Source organism: Prionailurus bengalensis, chromosome E3, assembly GCF_016509475.1.
Source record: "Prionailurus bengalensis isolate Pbe53 chromosome E3, Fcat_Pben_1.1_paternal_pri, whole genome shotgun sequence".
NCBI classification, from domain to species: Eukaryota; Metazoa; Chordata; class Mammalia; order Carnivora; family Felidae; genus Prionailurus; species Prionailurus bengalensis.
This window is the reverse complement of record NC_057357.1, coordinates 24,471,745-24,488,712: the sequence shown is the minus strand read 5'-3', so window position 1 is coordinate 24,488,712 and position 16,968 is coordinate 24,471,745. Positions and strand designations below refer to the sequence as shown.

Below are 16,968 nucleotides of genomic sequence, written 5' to 3'. Positions count from 1 at the left end.
GTGACATTTCCCTTCTTAAATGTTCAAGAAATAAGAGTAATAAGTCAGATCACAGGGAGTAGGGGTCTAAAGGTCTGGAGTAGGTTGTAAGCTTTCCACCCAGGACTGTAGAACTCTCATCAGATCTATCCCAACTGCTATTTTGCAAAGATTTGAAAAATGGACTTGGGAGATGGGATAAGAGGGAGCAAGTCAGGTACTATAGTTACCTCCTCCTTGAAGGTTTTCCTCTGTGCACTCAGAACACACTCACTTTCCTTGTATCCTCACTGTACCTGGTACAGCTTCTGCTCCAGCTCTTATGATGTGTTAATACGTGTACTTGTTATGTGTCTAAACCCCCAATGGCATATGAGCCTTTAAAAGAACAAACTCTTGAGGTGCCTGGGTGGCTCATTCAGCTGAGAGTCTGACTTCAGCTCAGGTCATGATCTCATGAGTTCGAGCCCCACATTGGGCTCTGTGCTGACAGCTCAGAGCCTGGAGCCTGCTTCAGATTCTGTGTCTCCCTCTCTCTCTGCCCCTCCCCCACTTGTGCTCTCTTTCTCTCTCTCAAAAATAAATAATAAAAAAAAACATTAACCAAGAGAACAAACTCTGTTCTCCAACCCTGTATCCCCATTATCTAGTACAACTAAGCAGTCAATGAATATTTCCCAGATGGCTAACTGGGTGGAAGGAAGGATAGAAAAAAGAAATAAAAGAAGAATGAATGGATGGATAGAAAGAAATGGTGATGATGAATGAATAGATAAAATGATGGATGGATGTTTGGTTGGTTGGTTGGTTGGTTGGTTGGTTGGATGAATGGATGGATGGGTGATGGGTGGATGGATGGATGGATGGAAATGTAAACTTCCATATGGAAGTATGGAAGGGGAAAAGTAGAAGGATGAATGACAGAATTAAAAAAGGTGAAAGGATTAAAGTACAATGAAAGGATGGAGAAATGGAAGGACGGAATAATAGGTAAAGGGAAACATCACTGAAAAGATGGAAGAATGAGAGGGAAGTGGGATAGATAATTGTAGCAATGGATTAATGAATGACCGGGTGGATGGATATCTTGGCAGAGGATGAAAAATTAGACAACTTGGCAGAGGACAAAAAATTAGATTTTCGAAGGGTCCATGAAGGTCTATCTGGGTTTCTAAGCCTATGAGCCCATGGCCAGTATGTTTCAAGGTCTCCAACTATCCTATTACAAAACTTCCAGCCATATCTTGTAATCAAGACCCTGCTGTTTGTAAGAGCCTCCCCAGAAGGGAGCCTGGCTAGCTGTCAGGCATGGTGCATTCAGGGACCACTGTCCTGAAGGACTTCTGTCACCAGCTCCAGGCATGGCAATGACTAGGGAGGCATAACCCACCCCCAGATGTGCTCAAAGCCCACTTCCCTCTTATGCATCTGATTTGGAGAGCCCAGCACCCAAATTAAACTTACAGTCATTCCCCACATGTGCTCTGTTCACCTGCTGCCCATCCTGGCAACACCTGAATGCAGAAGGCAATGGTACAATTTGAATGGCATGACGGGACAGTGAAGAATGTTCATGTGGACCCGCCCTTCCTCTATGAGTACCAGGTTAGTAATGGGTCCAATAGGTCAGAATATGTGGTATGAGAAGAGAGAATGTGAGGAAGGCACCATGGAATGTGGAGACCCAAAACCATTGGCTGAACTCCCTCTTATAAACAGAAACTGTTCTCTGCCTCCAGGCACTGCTGGAGCTTTCTACACTTGTTTCCCAGGGAGGAACCTGTCAAACAAAAGTCTCTAATCTTTTGGGGCAAGATCTACTTCCTCTCCCATCTGAGGCAATGAAATATTTGAACTTCCTGGTCTTGTGGCAGACTCATCAATGATTTAGTGGAATGTTTATACTGCCTGGATACCCATGACCTTGACACCTCATTCCCAGAAGCCAACCTTCCCCACACAGACCCTTTAACCAGCCATCCTTTGATCTGTCACTCACTCTGTGGCCTGTGGGTTTACAGAAACAGCTCAGCAGAGCTATGCGGATGTATGAGAGGCGGATCGAGTGGCTCTCCTTGGCCAGCAGAAGAATCTGGGGCACCGTCTGTGAAAAAAGGTACCTTCCCTCAAAGTAGTGTTCTTGTCCTTTGTGAGTCTGGTGTGTGACATACACACTCATCCAGCTCATGAATTCCCTGTTGGTAGCATCAGAAACCACCACTTAGATAAGGATCAACAATCACTCAGCAGAATCCTTGGAGGAAAAAGTTATCACTACCATCATCAATATCAATAATTGTGTATCATCGTTGTGTTTACTTAGGATTCTTTCAGTTAAAAAGCCACAGAAACTAAATGCAAATTGGCTTAAGCAAAACAGGGAAGTCTGGTTAAGGTAACTGAAAATTCTAAAATAGATTTGATTGCTGTCTTCAGGTATGGCTCCATCCAGGGGTTCACGTGTGTCAGGAATCTTTCTCTGTCTCTCGGCTCTACTTCCTTCCCTTTTGGCTTTGTTTTCAGACAGGCTTTACCCATCCAGGTAGCAGGATAGCCACCTGAAACTCCTGACTTGCTTTCTACCAGTTTAGCACTCCCAGGCTTGGAGTAGGGGTCCATCGATGGGCTATTCAACTCTGGCCTGGGAGGTATGATGTTCTAATTGCCAAAAGTCAAATGCCCACCCTTCAAGCTTAGGGTGGTTCTGTTTCACCCAATTCAAATGGCCTGAAAGAGGCAGAGGAGTTTTCCAAAGGAAAATCAAGATGCTGTTGTGACAGGAGGTAATAGATTCTGCATAGGGAGAAACAGTTGGCAACCATGATAGCCATCCTTACCGTTTCATACCTTATTGGATGCATTCCCACTTACAAAGTACTATATTATTCAATCATTTAATTCTCAAAACTAACCTATGAGAAGTCTTATAAATAGTTCCTAGTTAAATATATGAAGGATCAGAGAGGTTTTGTGACTTGCCTAAGTCACACAGGAAGTGGAACTCTGACTCTCAATCCAGAGGATTTGCTTCTGCTATCCATAATTGCTGTCTCAAAATGAGAGTAGAGGGTGGAGTTGGGAATTGATTTGAGGTCGTGAAAGAAGACCAGATGGGGCTAAGGATCTTAAAACAGAGAAAGGTCACAAAAAGATGCATTTATTTCCCCAGAGGCTCAGATACACCTAATTCCCCATCTAATTTGCTTACCTTGTTTCTGTTTCCCCTACAGAGACCCCAATCTAGAATAATGAATGCTAGGGCTTTAAAACAGGGAAATGCCTGCTTTCCAGGCATCCCCCGCCCCTTAAACCATCTCCACCCTGATGTGACTTTACTCCATGATGGGAGCCCCTGGGAGAGAAGCTTCCACGATCCCCTTAGTCTACTGTTGTAAACCCACTCCTATTGACCTCACACCATGGAAAAGATTTTGGCCAGCTGTAAGTTTGGCATGTAGAATTCCCCTGGAAAAAACTTTAAATAGTAAAATGGAACAAAATAAACATTATCTGAGAGATTCGGTTCTCTTCTTAAAGCTTGTGTTTCTCTTTAGGGTGGTTATACTGCTGGATATCTCTGTGACCAATTCCATGTACATTATTCATATCCAGCACTCCCTGCGGCTTCTGCTGGAGGAGCAGTTGTCCAACAAGGACTGCTTCAACCTCATCGCGTAGGCTCCTGGGTCCCGGTGGGGGGCTGGGGGCAGGGGGCGCGGGTGCTCTGTGCCACTGCTGGGCTGAGGTTCCCGGCAGGTGGCTGGATGACAGATGTTACCAGCACCCAGCATCCTAGGATGGCCATCAGCTTATCTGATTTGAATCATCTTGTTTACGGTACTGAATAATTAAATGGTTGCAGGACAGTCCCACTGGGGCGAAGGTGTAAGTGGCCCCAAAACACACAGCTTGATCAGCCAAGATAAAGTAACTCAGCCCATTGCCCCATTTGGATCCTGAGCTGATAAACATGAAAGAGAAAAAGAAGGGCCCCGGGCATGCCCCAGTCTTGGACATGTCTAACAAGACCTAATATGCCAAACGTTTAGGATTCCAATCCCAAATGTTAATTATATACACTTATATATATAACTATATATGTTTAAATTATGTGTAACTATATAATATATAATTCTATATATTTAAATGATATATATAAATAATTTGATATATACTTTAAAATATCAATATTATATATAAAATAGACATATTTTTAAACATTTATTTATTTTAAGAGAGAGAAAGAGTAAGCAGGGGAGGGGCAGAGAGACAGAGAGAAGGAGAGAGGGAGAATTCCAAACAGACTCCATGCTGTCAGCACAGAGCTCAATGCAGGATTCGATCTCACGAACCATGACCTCAGGGCCACGACCTGAGCCAAGATCAAGAGTCAGATGCTTTAACCTACTAAGCCACGCAGGTGCCCTTAAAATATACATTTAAAAAAATTTTTTTTAAGTTTTTTTAATGTTTATTTATTTTTGAGAGAGACAGAGACTGAATGCAAGTGGGTTAGGGGCAGAGAGAGGGAGAAACAGAATCCGAAGCAGGCTCCAGGCTCTGAGCCATCAGCACAGAGCCCGATGTGGGGCTCGAACCCACAGAGCTGTGAGATCATGACCTGAGCCAAAGCCAGGCGCTCAACCTACTGAGCCACCCAGGCGCCCCGAAAAACATTTTTTTTTTTTAACATTTGTTCAATTTTGAGAGACAGAGCATGAGCAAAGGAGGGGCAGAGAGAGAGGAAGACACAGAAACCGAAGCAGGCTCCAGGCTCTGAGCTGTTGGCCCAGAGCCCAGCTCAGGGTTCAAACTCATAAACTGTGAAATCATGACCTGAGCCAAAGTCAGATGCTCAACCGACTGAGCAACCCAGGTGCCCCCATATATATTTTAAAAATTATATACAACTGGGGTGCCTGGCTGATTCAGTCAGTGGAGCATACAACTCTTGATCTTGGGGTTGTGGGTTTGAACCTCACATTGAATGTAGAGATTACTTAAAAATAAAATCTTAAAGAAAATTATATGTAACTATATATAACTTAAATTATATGCAGTTAAATATATAGTTATATAAATTAACTATATGTATGTATAGTTATATATATAATTTAAATTATAACTACATATACATATATTTAAATTATGTATTATATATAGTCATATCTAATTTATATATATAGCTATATATAATTCAAATAGGGGCGCCTGGGTGGCGCAGTCGGTTAAGCGTCCGACTTCAGCCAGGTCACGATCTCGCAGTCCGTGGGTTCGAGCCCCGCGTCGGGCTCTGGGCTGATGGCTCAGAGCCTGGAGCCTGTTTCCGATTCTGTGTCTCCCTCTCTCTCTGCCCCTTGCCTGTTCATGCTCTGTCTCTCTCTGTCCCAAAAATAAATAAACGTTGAAAAAAAAATTTATAATTCAAATATATATATAGTTTTATATATTTATTTTAATGGCATACCTTTTTCACTAATTAGGGGACAAAGAAAAGGAACCCACTTGAACTATACATTTTTGTATCACTTCATATCAAATAGGGAGTATTTTTTTTAATGTTTATTAAATTTGAGAGAGAGAGAGCGTGAACAGGGAAGGGGAGAGAGAGAAAGAGAGAGAGAGAGAGAGAGAGAGAGAGAGAGAGAATCCAAAGCAGGCTCCGGGCACCAAGCTGTCAGTGAAGAGCCTGATGCGGGGCTCAAACTCAGGAACTGTAAGATCATGACCTGAGCCAAGATCGGATGCTTAACTGACTGAGCCATCCAGGTGCCTCTCAAATAGAGAGTATTCTAAATCAATTAAGACAGCGGTTAATATTATATATTATTCTGTACCAGAGCCTAATCTTTTTCTAATAAATGTTACAGAAAAAATTCTTAGAGATACATATTAGGCAATGTTTTCATTAATTTATCCATCCATTCATTCAACAAACTTTTATTGAAAGCCTGCTCTGTGCCAATCACTACACTCAGCATTGGGGATACAGAAGTGCATACACATAATACCTGTTCTCAAGGAACTTGGGGTCTAGTAGAGGGAGACAGGCATGTTAAGAAATAAGTGTTATTAACTGTTTTCTACAGAAATAGGTAGAAGGCAGGACCAGACCATCCTGCCTGAGCAGAGTTAGGTCAGAAAATATTCACAGAGGAAGTGACCCTTTTGCCAAGTCTTACCAAGTGAGCAGGTGTTTACCTAGCACATGTGAATGATGGGGGCAGTGGGGAGGAAAGGCATTTTTGGCAAAGGGAACAACATGAGGCATACAGGTGTTGGAACTGTGGAACGTTGTATATTGTGTTGGAACAGAGACTATGGAAACTTGGGAGGCCATCAGGGAGTTCAGTAGGTTACAGGGTGAGAAAGAGAGACTGTGCATGACAGAATAAAACAGGTGATGGAGAATTTATACATAAAGGATGTGCTCAGGAGCTTTTATACTACAGGACATATAGGCATTAAAGGATTTTAAGCAAGGTCATAAGATGAGCGGATCTTGAATGCTCAAGTCACAGTGCGAAGGACGCATTAAAGGGATGGAGGCCATTTGGACCGCTCCAGCGGTCTGCACTAGTGTGGAGTAGGCTTGAACTGTTGGCCATGGTGATGGAGGAAGGGATGCATGTGAGAGCCATTGCAGAGTTAGAATCCGCAAAGCGTCGTTACCATGTGGCTATAGGGGGTGAGAGAACAGTGAAGAGAGGATAGCCCAGATGGAGCAGATCTTGGAAGTAGAAGATAGTTTTAACCATGTAGAGTTGGAGGTTTCCAAGAGGAGATGTCCTTGGAGGGGTTCCATTGAGGAGTTCTAGCCAGGAAGCACAGGTCTGCAAGCCATCAGTATTCTGGTTATGTGGTTCCACACACGGAAGTGCATGAATTGCACCTGTGGAGATGTGAAGGTGAGAGAGGACAACCAAAGACAGAACTGATGAGGCACTGACATTTGGAGGGAAGCACCAGAGAAACACAGGAGAGGAGCAGCAGAGAGGTAGGAGGAAAACGAGGAGAGAGCAGTATTGAGAAGCGAGGTCTCAGAAAGAAACAGAGTGTGATCTGCAGAAGAAAAGCAAGAAGGGGAAGAATGAAGGAATCTACTGAATTTGACAGTAAAGCTCACTGGTAACAAAAAATGAGATAGAGGATTTTGGAATTCAGTTTGGCAACTGAATATTTAAAAGGTTTAAAATAATAACAGTGCCCAGTGCTGGTGATGATGCGGTAAGAAGGGAACTCTTGGAAACTGTCAGTAGAAGTGTAATTTGGTATAGCCCTTGTATTAAATTTTTAAGTATATATTCTTCATTCCTTCAGTTAAACCTTTATATATTATCTGAAGGGAATACAAAGCCAAGTGTACAGAGATAACCATGCTGGGTTGTTCAGTACAGAGTCTAACACGGATAAACCTGGAAACAAACTGCATGACCCTTGGAAAAATTGGTAAAACAATCCTGACAGTGCAACTATTCAAAAGAATGAGGGAGAGTTACATGTGTGCATTTAGAAAAATGTCCTCCGTAAGTCCCAACGAAAGGGAACAGGTAGATTACAAATAGTATGTACTGTATAATTCCATTTCTGTAAATATATATTTACCTCTTCTGTGGTTTTTTTTTTTAAAGTATAGTTGCCACACAATGTTAGTTAGTTTCAGGGGTACAACTCAGTGATTTGACAAGTTTTACATTTATTTTTTAAATTTAGTTTAAAGATTTTATTTATTTATAAGTAATCTCTACACCCATCATGGGGCTCGAACTTACAACTGAGATCAAGAGTCGCATGCTCTACAGACTGAACCAGCCAGGCACACCTGTGCTTTTTTTTTTTTAATCTGAAAGAATATAGAGTAAAAAGTTAACAATTTTTTTCTGAGGAATAAAATTGGGCAAATTTTCACTCTCTGGATGTTGTTAAAATTTTTATCCAGTTGTAATAGAGGATTTATTACCAACTACCATACATATTTTTATGAGGGGGAAGAAGGTCATTGGTTTTATTTTAAGTTTTATTTGTTTATTTTGAGAGAGAGAGAGAGAGAGAGAAAGAGAAAGTGTGCAAGGGGCGGTGTGTGTGAGACAGAATTTGAGAGAGAGAATCTGAAGCAGGCTCTGCACTGTCGGCGTGCTGAAGAGGAAGTGCTCCATCTCAGGATGGTGAGATCATGACCAAGGTCATTGTTAATATTTGCCAGAGAACCTACCAGAAGCTTGACTGCAGTGGGTTGAGGAGTAAGGAGATGCTGGGACATTGTTTTTCCAGGGAGCTCGTCCATACATACAAAAGAGAAGTAGCTAATAGAGAGTCCCTGGTAGAAAGAAGAAGTTATTTTTGAGAATGGACAGGCTTGGGGTGGCTGGGTGGCTCAGTTGGTTAAGTGTGTCTGATTCGTGGTTTCAGCTCAGGTCATGATCTCATGGTTCGTGGGTTCCAGCCCTGCATCAGGTTCTGTGCTGACAGTGCAGAGCCTGCCTGGGATTCTCTCTCTCTCTCAAAATAAAGAAATAAACTTAAAAAAAAAAAAAGAATAGGCTTGAACATTCACAGAGACAAGGGGGAAGAGTGGAATAGAGAGGAGGAAGGAGTTTGAGGGGGAGGGAGACATCTGTGGGCAGGTCTCAGAAGATCAGGTAGAAGACTTAATCTTGAGCTAGAAAAGGGATTGCCTTTGAGAAAGGCAACCAGTCCTCTTCTCAAGGATTTAAATTCTGCCTCATGGGAAAATGAGATGATGCATTTTTTTTTTCTTAATTAAAAACTATCATGCAGACAGAGTGAAAAAAATGAGTTATGGGGCTGAATCAGTGCTAGGGGGATTTAAAAAAGGGGAAATGACTCTCTCCTTTGGGGGTGGGGAGTTCACCCAGAGAAGGGAGCTGGTGTCAGAAAGGAACCCTGGCCATAGCTGGTCCTGGCTCTGTGTCTCCACTGAGAGCCCCTCAGCTCTGCTCATACCGGGAACGTACTGTGACACGTCAGGACCAGCAAGGAAATCTTGCGGCTGGCCCAGGCCAGGGACATCCTAGCATTTTTCGGTGTAGTCAGAATTTTGCTCCCCAAAAAGACCTGGGAGCCCAAAGACCTGGGGTGTAGAGTGGCCAGATCTCCTGCTTAAGAACACACCCTCTTTCCTTCCCTGCCAAGGTTTGGAAGCACAATAGAAAGCTGGAGGCCAGAGATGGTTGCCGTGAACCACGAAAACTTGCAGAGTGCCTGGCGGTAGGTGACTGTCAGAGGCACCTGCTGTGTCTCAGGGCGGCCTCTGCGGTTCTGTTTTCTCTGTCCCCCTCTCCACCAGAATCCCTGACCTCCCTCTGGGGCCTCACAGCCAGCCTCCCTCAGCAAGGCCCTCCTTGCCTCCTAGTTGGGCCCTGACTCTGCAGTGTCACGGCAGCAGGAACGTCCTCAGCGCCCTGCGGAAGGCTGTGGAAGTGGATTTCAAGGACAAAGACGGTCACCAATCTCAGGGCATCTACCTCTTCACGGGTGGCATCCCTGACCAGGACGTGGTGGGTAGGCCTCGTCCTGGGCATCCTTTCTGACCCCACATCTTCCCCTAGGTGGACGCCTAGCAATGGGTTTCCCCAGCATGATTTTCCAAACGAGATTTTATTTATGTATTTATTTATTTATTATTTTTAATTTTTTTTAAGTTTATTTATTTTTTATTTATTTATTTTACTTTTTAGAGTTTATTATTTTAAACATTTTAAGTTTATTTATATTTTGAGAGAGAGAGAGAGAGCAGGGAAGGGGCAGAGAGAGAGAGGGAGAGAGAGAATCCCAAGCAGACTCCACAAACCGTGAGATCATGACCTGGGCTGAAACCAAGAGTCAGACGCATAACCGACTGAGCCTCCCAGGCCCCCCCCCCCACACACAAAGTACATTTTAATGTGCAGAAAAGTCACCCGGGGATGTTGTGAAAATGCAGACCTTGTTCCCGAAGGCCTAGCCTGGGACCTGAGAGTCTGCCTTCCTGTCGAGCTCCCGGGAGACATCCATGCTTCTGGTCCCTAGACCACACTCGGCATGGCCAGGCTCTCAGGTCCACCCCCCTGGCCTTACCTATTAAGACAGAGAAATTGTGGCCCAAGCTCAGTTATCCTTCTGTCCTCAGTGTCTAGTACTAGACCAGGCACACAACAGGCCCTGAAGAAGGAGGATTGGGCTCAACTGACCTGAAACCAGTCGCGACAGGAGCCCTCAGCTGTGGGGCCTTCCTGCCCTCTCTCCCTTCACAGCCCATGCTCAGCGCCTACATGGCTGAGGCCTGTGGGGGCTGCGATCTCCAGCTGAACATATGTCTCTTCTACGTGGGCGAGCCCCAGATGGACATCATGCCCCCTGCCCGCTATGCCAGCCGCACCGACACAGCCGCTGCCTACCGGGAGATCACCCAGGCCACGGCCGGACGTTTCCACTGGTTTGGAGACACAGGTGCATGAACGAGTGTTGGCAGGCCCCTGTACCTCTTTCCTTCCAGAAAGTTGTCTCAGTACCAACATAGCTCCCTGTGCCATAGATATGTTCCAGAAAAAGGGCGTGTGAAAATCACGTTTGAAAAAGCAGAATTCCTATTCTAGGGATGGATGGTGGTGAGGATTGCAAGATAATATGAACATACTTAATGCCACTGAACTGTACCCTTAAAACATGGTTAAAATGGTAAATTTTATGGTAAGCATATTTTATCACAATTTTTTAGAGGAAAAGGAAAAAAAAGCAAGCCTACTTAAAAATATTTTATTTACTTACTTATTCAGTGATTTATTTTTAAGTAAGCTCCACGCCCAGTGTGGGGATTGAACTCATGACCCTGAAATCAAGAGTCGCACAATCTTCCTACTGACACAGCCAGGTGCCCTGACTTAAAAATATGTTAAGGCCAATATAGGGTCTTAACCAAGGACAAGGCATTTGTAAAGAAATGACAAGACAGGGGCGCCTGGGTGGCTGAATCGGTTGAGCGTCTGACTTCAGCTCAGGTCATGATCTCGCAGTTCGTGGGTTTAAGCCCCGCATCGGGCTTGGTGCTGACAGCTCAGAGCCTGGAGCCTGCTTTGGATTCAGTGTCTCCTTCTCTCTCTGTTCCTCCCCTGCTCACGCTCTGTCTCTCTTTCTCTCTGTCTCTCTCTGTCTCTCTCTCTCAAAGATAAATAAAGATTAAAAAAAATTAAAAAAAAAAAAAAAGAAATGACAAGACAAAGGAAAGGGGGTTAGGGGCGGTAGACTGTGGGAAGGCAAACAGAAGGAGGCGACTAACATAAGGTCAGGGTTGTTTTAGTAACAACCAGGGTTGTTTGTTGTTTCCGGTGCTTTTCCTCCTCTTCCTGGCAAGGCAGAGGGAGACACCCTAAAATGGAAATTTACATCCTGCTCTTAGGCAAATGGAGGTGGGAGGAGGGTAGAGAACGTTTTGACTGTTTCTCAACTGTCTTCAGCTCAAAATAATCCTATGCCAAACTGGCATATTTTGGGATGGCATGCATATTCTGATCCCCTGCAACTATCACAAAAAAAGAAATTCTTGGGGTGCCTGGGTGGCTCAGTCAGTTGAGAGTCCAACTCTTGATTGCAGCTCAGGCCATTATCTCAGTATTTGTGGGATCAAGCCAGCTCTGTGCTGACAGCATGAAGCCTGCTTGGGATTCTCCCTCTCCCTCTCCCTCTCTCTCTGCCCCTTCCCCACTCGTGCCTACCTCTCTCTCTCTCAAAATAATTAAATAAACTTAAAAAAAAAAAGTACTCACTGTCTAGGATGCCTGCCTGGGTCAGTCAGCAACTCTTGATATCCATAGCATGAGCTGAAACCCCACATTGGGCCTAGAGCCTAGTGAAAAATGAATAAATAAATTAGGTTAAAAAAAAAAAGTGCAGGGGCACCTGGGTGGCTCAGTCGGTTGAGAGTCCGACTTCGGCTCAGGTCATGATCTCACAGTGCGTGGGTTCAAGCCCTGCATCACGCTCTGTGCTGACAGCTCGGAGCCTGGAGCCTGCTTCGGGTTCTGTGTCTCCCTCTTTCTCTGCCCCTCCCCCACTCACGCTCTGTCCCTCTCTCTCTCTCTCCCTCTCTCTCTCTCTCTCAAAAATAAACACTTTAAAAAAAAAGTGCTAACTTTCACTTTTCTAAAGTGACATAAATTTTCTTTTTTCTTTTTTTTTAAAGTCTTATTTATTCATTTTTGAGAAAGAGAGAGCGAGCCAGCGAGCTCAAGCGGGGGAGGGGCAGAAAGAGAGAGAGAGAATCCCAAACAGGCTTTGTGCTGTCAATGCAGAGCCTGACATGGGGCTTGATCTCATGAAATGTGAGACCATGACCTGAGCCAAAATCAAGAGTTGGACACTTAACCGACTGAACCACCCAGATGCCCATAGTTTTCTTTTTTAAAATATACTTTTAAGTATGTTAGATAGACATTATGATGATCATTTCACAATATATATAAATATTCATGTATATAACAAAATGATTTGTTGTACACATGAACCTAATATCATGTCATATTGTGATACATTATGTCAATAATATATGTCTCAATTACATATATACATATATATGCTTTTAAGTAACAAAAGCGATAATACAGATAATGGATTAGGTGGTATGGAGATAAGGCAAAATCATGACTGGGACACAGGAGTGATTGAGGCTCAGGACCCACTAGTACATTCCACCTTCTCTGATTTAGAAACAAAGAAATGACTCCCAAGGACAGGAGTTACCTGTGGTACAAAATCAGTGGCATAGCTGGGGCTGGAACCCTGGGGCCCTGTTTCCCAGCTCTTTCCATGAAAAGCATTGGGCATATACATAGAAGTTATTGTCGGTGATGATTGCTAATAACAGGACACACTTCTAGAATAGTTATCATATGCCAGACACAGTTCCAAGCATTTTGCACGTATTAGTATTGATTCCTCACAATGATCCTCTGAAGTAGGTTATCCCCACTTTACAGATGGGAAAGCTGAGACAGAATCCAAAAGCACGTGGTTAGTAAGTGGTGGAACCAGGACTTGAACCCAGGCAGGCCAACTTCAAAGTCTGTCTTCTTAGTCATTACATTCCAGTGCCTCTCAAATAAGTCACCAATATTCACTACAGACACTGGATAGTTTAATCCTAAAGTGGGTCTTCTTATTCACTGGAATAGCGGGACCATCACTCCTAACCCATCCTTCCTCTGGGTGAAGGCAGTCAGCTGGGTGCAAGCCACTGGGTCCCGGGGCCGGCCCCACTACTGGTAACTTCAATGTACCTGCCCATCCCCTTCACCACTGGGTGGGGCTGTGGGGGTGGGGGGTGGGGGACCTGGTCAGCACAGCCCATCAGGACCCCTTCCTGCCCTTCGGGCTCAGGTCACCTCCACACAGCCCTCATGTAAAGAGATATGGACGCTCTCCATGATCTACACCCCTCCTCCATGCTCACGATGTACCTTGCTTCCAGGTATTTACGAAAGCGATGACATCAATGCCATCGTGTCTGAGATGGAAAAGGCTCTCAACTACTCCCAAAAGGTATGCCTTACGTGTGGGCAAACGACTGCCCTTCTCTATTTGTGCCCTGGGGCTGCCATATAAAGTACCACAAATTAGGCGGCTTAAAGCAATAGACATTTATTCTCTCACCGTTTCAGAGGCTAGAAGTCTGCAATTAAGGTGGTAGAAGGGCCATACTCCTTCTGAGGTCTCTGAGTAGAATCCCTCTGTAGCCCTTCCTAGCTGCCAGTGCTGGTTGGTGTTTAAAAAATTGCACAGGGTGCACCTGGCTGGCTCAGTAGGTTAAGCGTCCGACTTGGGCTCAGGCCAGGATCTCACAGTTCGTGGGTTTAAGCCCCGCGTCGGGCTCTGTGCTGATAGCTCAGAGCCTGGAGCTTGCTTTAGATCCTGTGTCTCTTTCCCTCTCTGCCCCTCCTCTGCTTGCGCTCTGTCTTTCTCTGTCTCTCAAAAGTGAATAAACGTTAAAAAAATTTTTAATAAAAAAATTTTTAATAAAAATAAAAATTAAATTAAAAATTGCACTGGATACTTGTTTAAAATGGCAAGGAAGGGGGGCACCTGGGTGGCTCAGTCAGTTAAGTGTCCAACTCTTGATATCAGCTCAGGTCATGATCTTGTGGTTCGTGAGTTCAAGCCCCTCATTAGGCTCTATGCTGACATCTCAGAGCCTGGAGCCTGCTTCAGATTCTGTGTCTGCCTCTCCCTCTCTTCCTGTCCCCACCTCTCTCTCTCTGAAAAATAAGTAAACATTAATTTTTTTTTAAATAGCACTTGCCCTAAAAGCATAGTTGGCATGCTTTCTTGGCACGAGGGTTTGGGACCCCCAGGGAATTAACTAGCCCAGTGCCTGAGGGATCCCACACCCTACATACATGGGACTTACAATTAATAGTTTTGATCCACAGTGCTTATGGCCCTAGAAACAGGAGCCCAGAGGTGCCAATGGACCCAGTCTCTCCTGCTGTGTGTGTGTGTGTGTGTGTGTGTGTGTGTGTGTTTTGTGCATGTGCACTCTGTCTGTCTGCCCCCTGCTTGGAGGCACACCGTGGCTGGGGTGCTGCTAACCTGCCCAGTCCCCATTGCAGTGTGCCTTACTGGTGTCCTCACTGAAGAACCAGTCTGGGAAAGAAGTGGAAAGCTCAGCCCTCCTGAAAGAAAAACCAAAGATGTTCAAGCAAAGAAGTCAGCCCAGGAAACTCTATTCTTCCAAGCCCACAGCTCCCTCGGTGGCCAGAATGGTTTGACTCCCCTCCCTAATAACACAGCGTGGATTTTGTTGCCACCTTGTCTCCTAGTCTTTCCTAGATCTTAAAATGACCCAGGCCACTCTCCCAGACCCCAGGGCCAGCAAGGTGGGGGCAGGGTGGTCAATGTCCCGGGGGTACCTCCAGCTCCCCCTCTTCTGGGGGATCTGCTTCTCAGCTCTGGGGGCATCTCTGGCCTCCTCTCCACCCACCTTTGGCTCTGCCTGGCTATCTCAGCTTGATTCCTGTGCCGGGTACTAAGGACTCCATGGAATTGGCACCCACTGTTACATCTGATGGCTGTAAGGCAAGAGGGCTTATCCTGGAGGGTCTGTTTGGGCAAAGGGTATCTAATGGGCTCCTGCTGCCATGGGAGCCACTGCTGCCATGGGAGCCACTGCTGCCCAAGGCTTAGCAGGGGCCTGATAGGACCCTGAGGGTAGACCTGTGCCTGATAGGGCCTTATCCCCGTCACAGCCGATCCAACCTGTCCTACCTAAAATATCCACCCCACTGCAGAAATCAGAGAGACCTCAGAATGACTCCGGACTCCACAGTGCTTGTGAGCAGAAGCAGCAAATACCTGGAGCTCTTCAGTGTTTCACTGATGGACAGATCCTTGCAAACATAATGCATTTGCAGAATGAGGGGACCAGTCCGGATCTTGTGTCGCCTACTCTCAGCCCGGGGGCTGCACTTCCAGGAGGTTCTGCCCACACAGGTTCTGCCCTCATTCAAAGAATTCAAGCAGGTTCCAGGAACCAGCCCAGATGCAAATTCTGGGACAAAATCCCAGAGTCTCAGGGGCTGTGTCTTGGGCCTTCGGTGCTTTCCGAACCGATTCAGAGTGAAGAGGCTTGGGCTGTGCCAAGGCCTCCAAAGAGGCTCCTGGAATGAGGGCCAGGTAGCAGCAGCCAGGCCTTTTTCACAGCAGCTCACCCAGTGGTGTGAGCTGGTTGGTCCAAGGCCCTGGGTAACTCTGTTCAGCCATTGCCACATTGCACTTGTGCCCAGTAATGAAGGACTCCTCCCTTAAAACCGAGATGCCCAAGAAGGCACAGAAGTTACCCAAATGGTTGCTTGTCATGCTAGAGGCGCAAAAATCCCAGTCCTAGGAAGAAGGGCGGTAACTGAAGCAAGTTCTAGCAAATCCCACGGGTATGCTAGCATGCCCTCCCTCCCTGTTATTAAACACACACACACACGCACGCACACAATTTTTCACCTCAAAACCCAGTCGCCTCTGAATCTGCTGCAGGAGATGGGGCAAACGTGTCAGAGGAGTCGACTCCCATAGGCCCCTCCCTGCACGGCTTCCTAACGGACAGGCTGAGACTGGGGTTTCATCCCAGAATTTGGAAAGGCAGGGGAAGGCGATGCCTCTAGGCTGGCTCCTGGAACCTGGTGGAGTTCTTTGAATGAGGGCAGTGCCCATGTGGGCAGAACCTTCCAGAAACACAGCCCCTGGGATGGGAGTAAGCTACACATGGTCTGGGCCTGCTACAGAGAACAGGCCACTGATAGGAAAGACGGCCTGTTTTCTAGAGCCTTAAAGATGACCGTGACAGAAAGAAGAGCTCCCCCTTGGAAGCTCTGACATGGCGGCCACTTAGTGGCAAAGCAGGCGTCCCACCAGGTAAGCGTGACCGTGCTCAGGCTGGTGGGTAGCGGGGTGGAGGGCATGGCCAAGACATGTATTAATTATAATGGTAACCAAAAAAACTGATGATCATGAGTCTTTATCATGTGCTCACCCTTCTGCTAAGATTGTCCCAAGTAAAGCTTACCATAATCAGTCCTGTGTGACAGGTAATCTATTAGTTCCCCATTTCACTGATAAAGAAATTTAGGCCCAAGACTGGCTAAGGATAATGACCAGTGCCAGCTGGTCATGACAGGGCTTCAGTATTTTTATTTAAGTATTCAGCTCATAGAAGCAAGACCATGTATCTTACTAATTTTTTAAAGTTTATAGGGAGGGAGGGAGGGAGGGAGGGGCAGGGGCAGAAAGAGAGGGAGAGAGAATCCCAAGCAGGCTCTGTGCCGCCAGCACAGAGCCCGATGTGGGGCTCGAACTCACAATCGGTGAGATCAAGATGCAAGCCGAGATCAAGAGTTGGATGCTTGACTGACTGAGCCACCTAGGCGCCCCCGTGTATCTTATTTCTAATGTCAAAGACATAGCAGAATGGTTCAGAGCAGAGTTGTGGAGTCAGCAAGACCTGGGTAG

General features: G+C 45.6%; 1 protein-coding gene across 5 annotated transcripts in view; it reads left to right on the top strand.

The window, feature by feature from the left end:
- The window catches only part of VWA3A (von Willebrand factor A domain containing 3A), a 71,205-nt gene that overhangs the window by 41,763 nt on the left and 12,474 nt on the right, over window positions 1-16,968 (top strand). For 4 of the 5 annotated variants that reach the window (XM_043560318.1, XM_043560320.1, XM_043560317.1 and 1 more), the window contains exons 16-24: window positions 1,504-1,584; window positions 2,001-2,095; window positions 3,534-3,653; window positions 9,133-9,207; window positions 9,353-9,497; window positions 10,233-10,428; window positions 13,442-13,512; window positions 14,580-14,732; window positions 16,284-16,374. In XM_043560318.1, the coding sequence (XP_043416253.1) occupies window positions 1,504-1,584; window positions 2,001-2,095; window positions 3,534-3,653; window positions 9,133-9,207; window positions 9,353-9,497; window positions 10,233-10,428; window positions 13,442-13,512; window positions 14,580-14,732; window positions 16,284-16,374 (1,027 nt within the window). The remainder of the gene's footprint in view (window positions 1-1,503; window positions 1,585-2,000; window positions 2,096-3,533; window positions 3,654-9,132; window positions 9,208-9,352; window positions 9,498-10,232; window positions 10,429-13,441; window positions 13,513-14,579; window positions 14,733-16,283; window positions 16,375-16,968) is intronic. The other variant, XM_043560321.1, reaches the window with a different exon arrangement.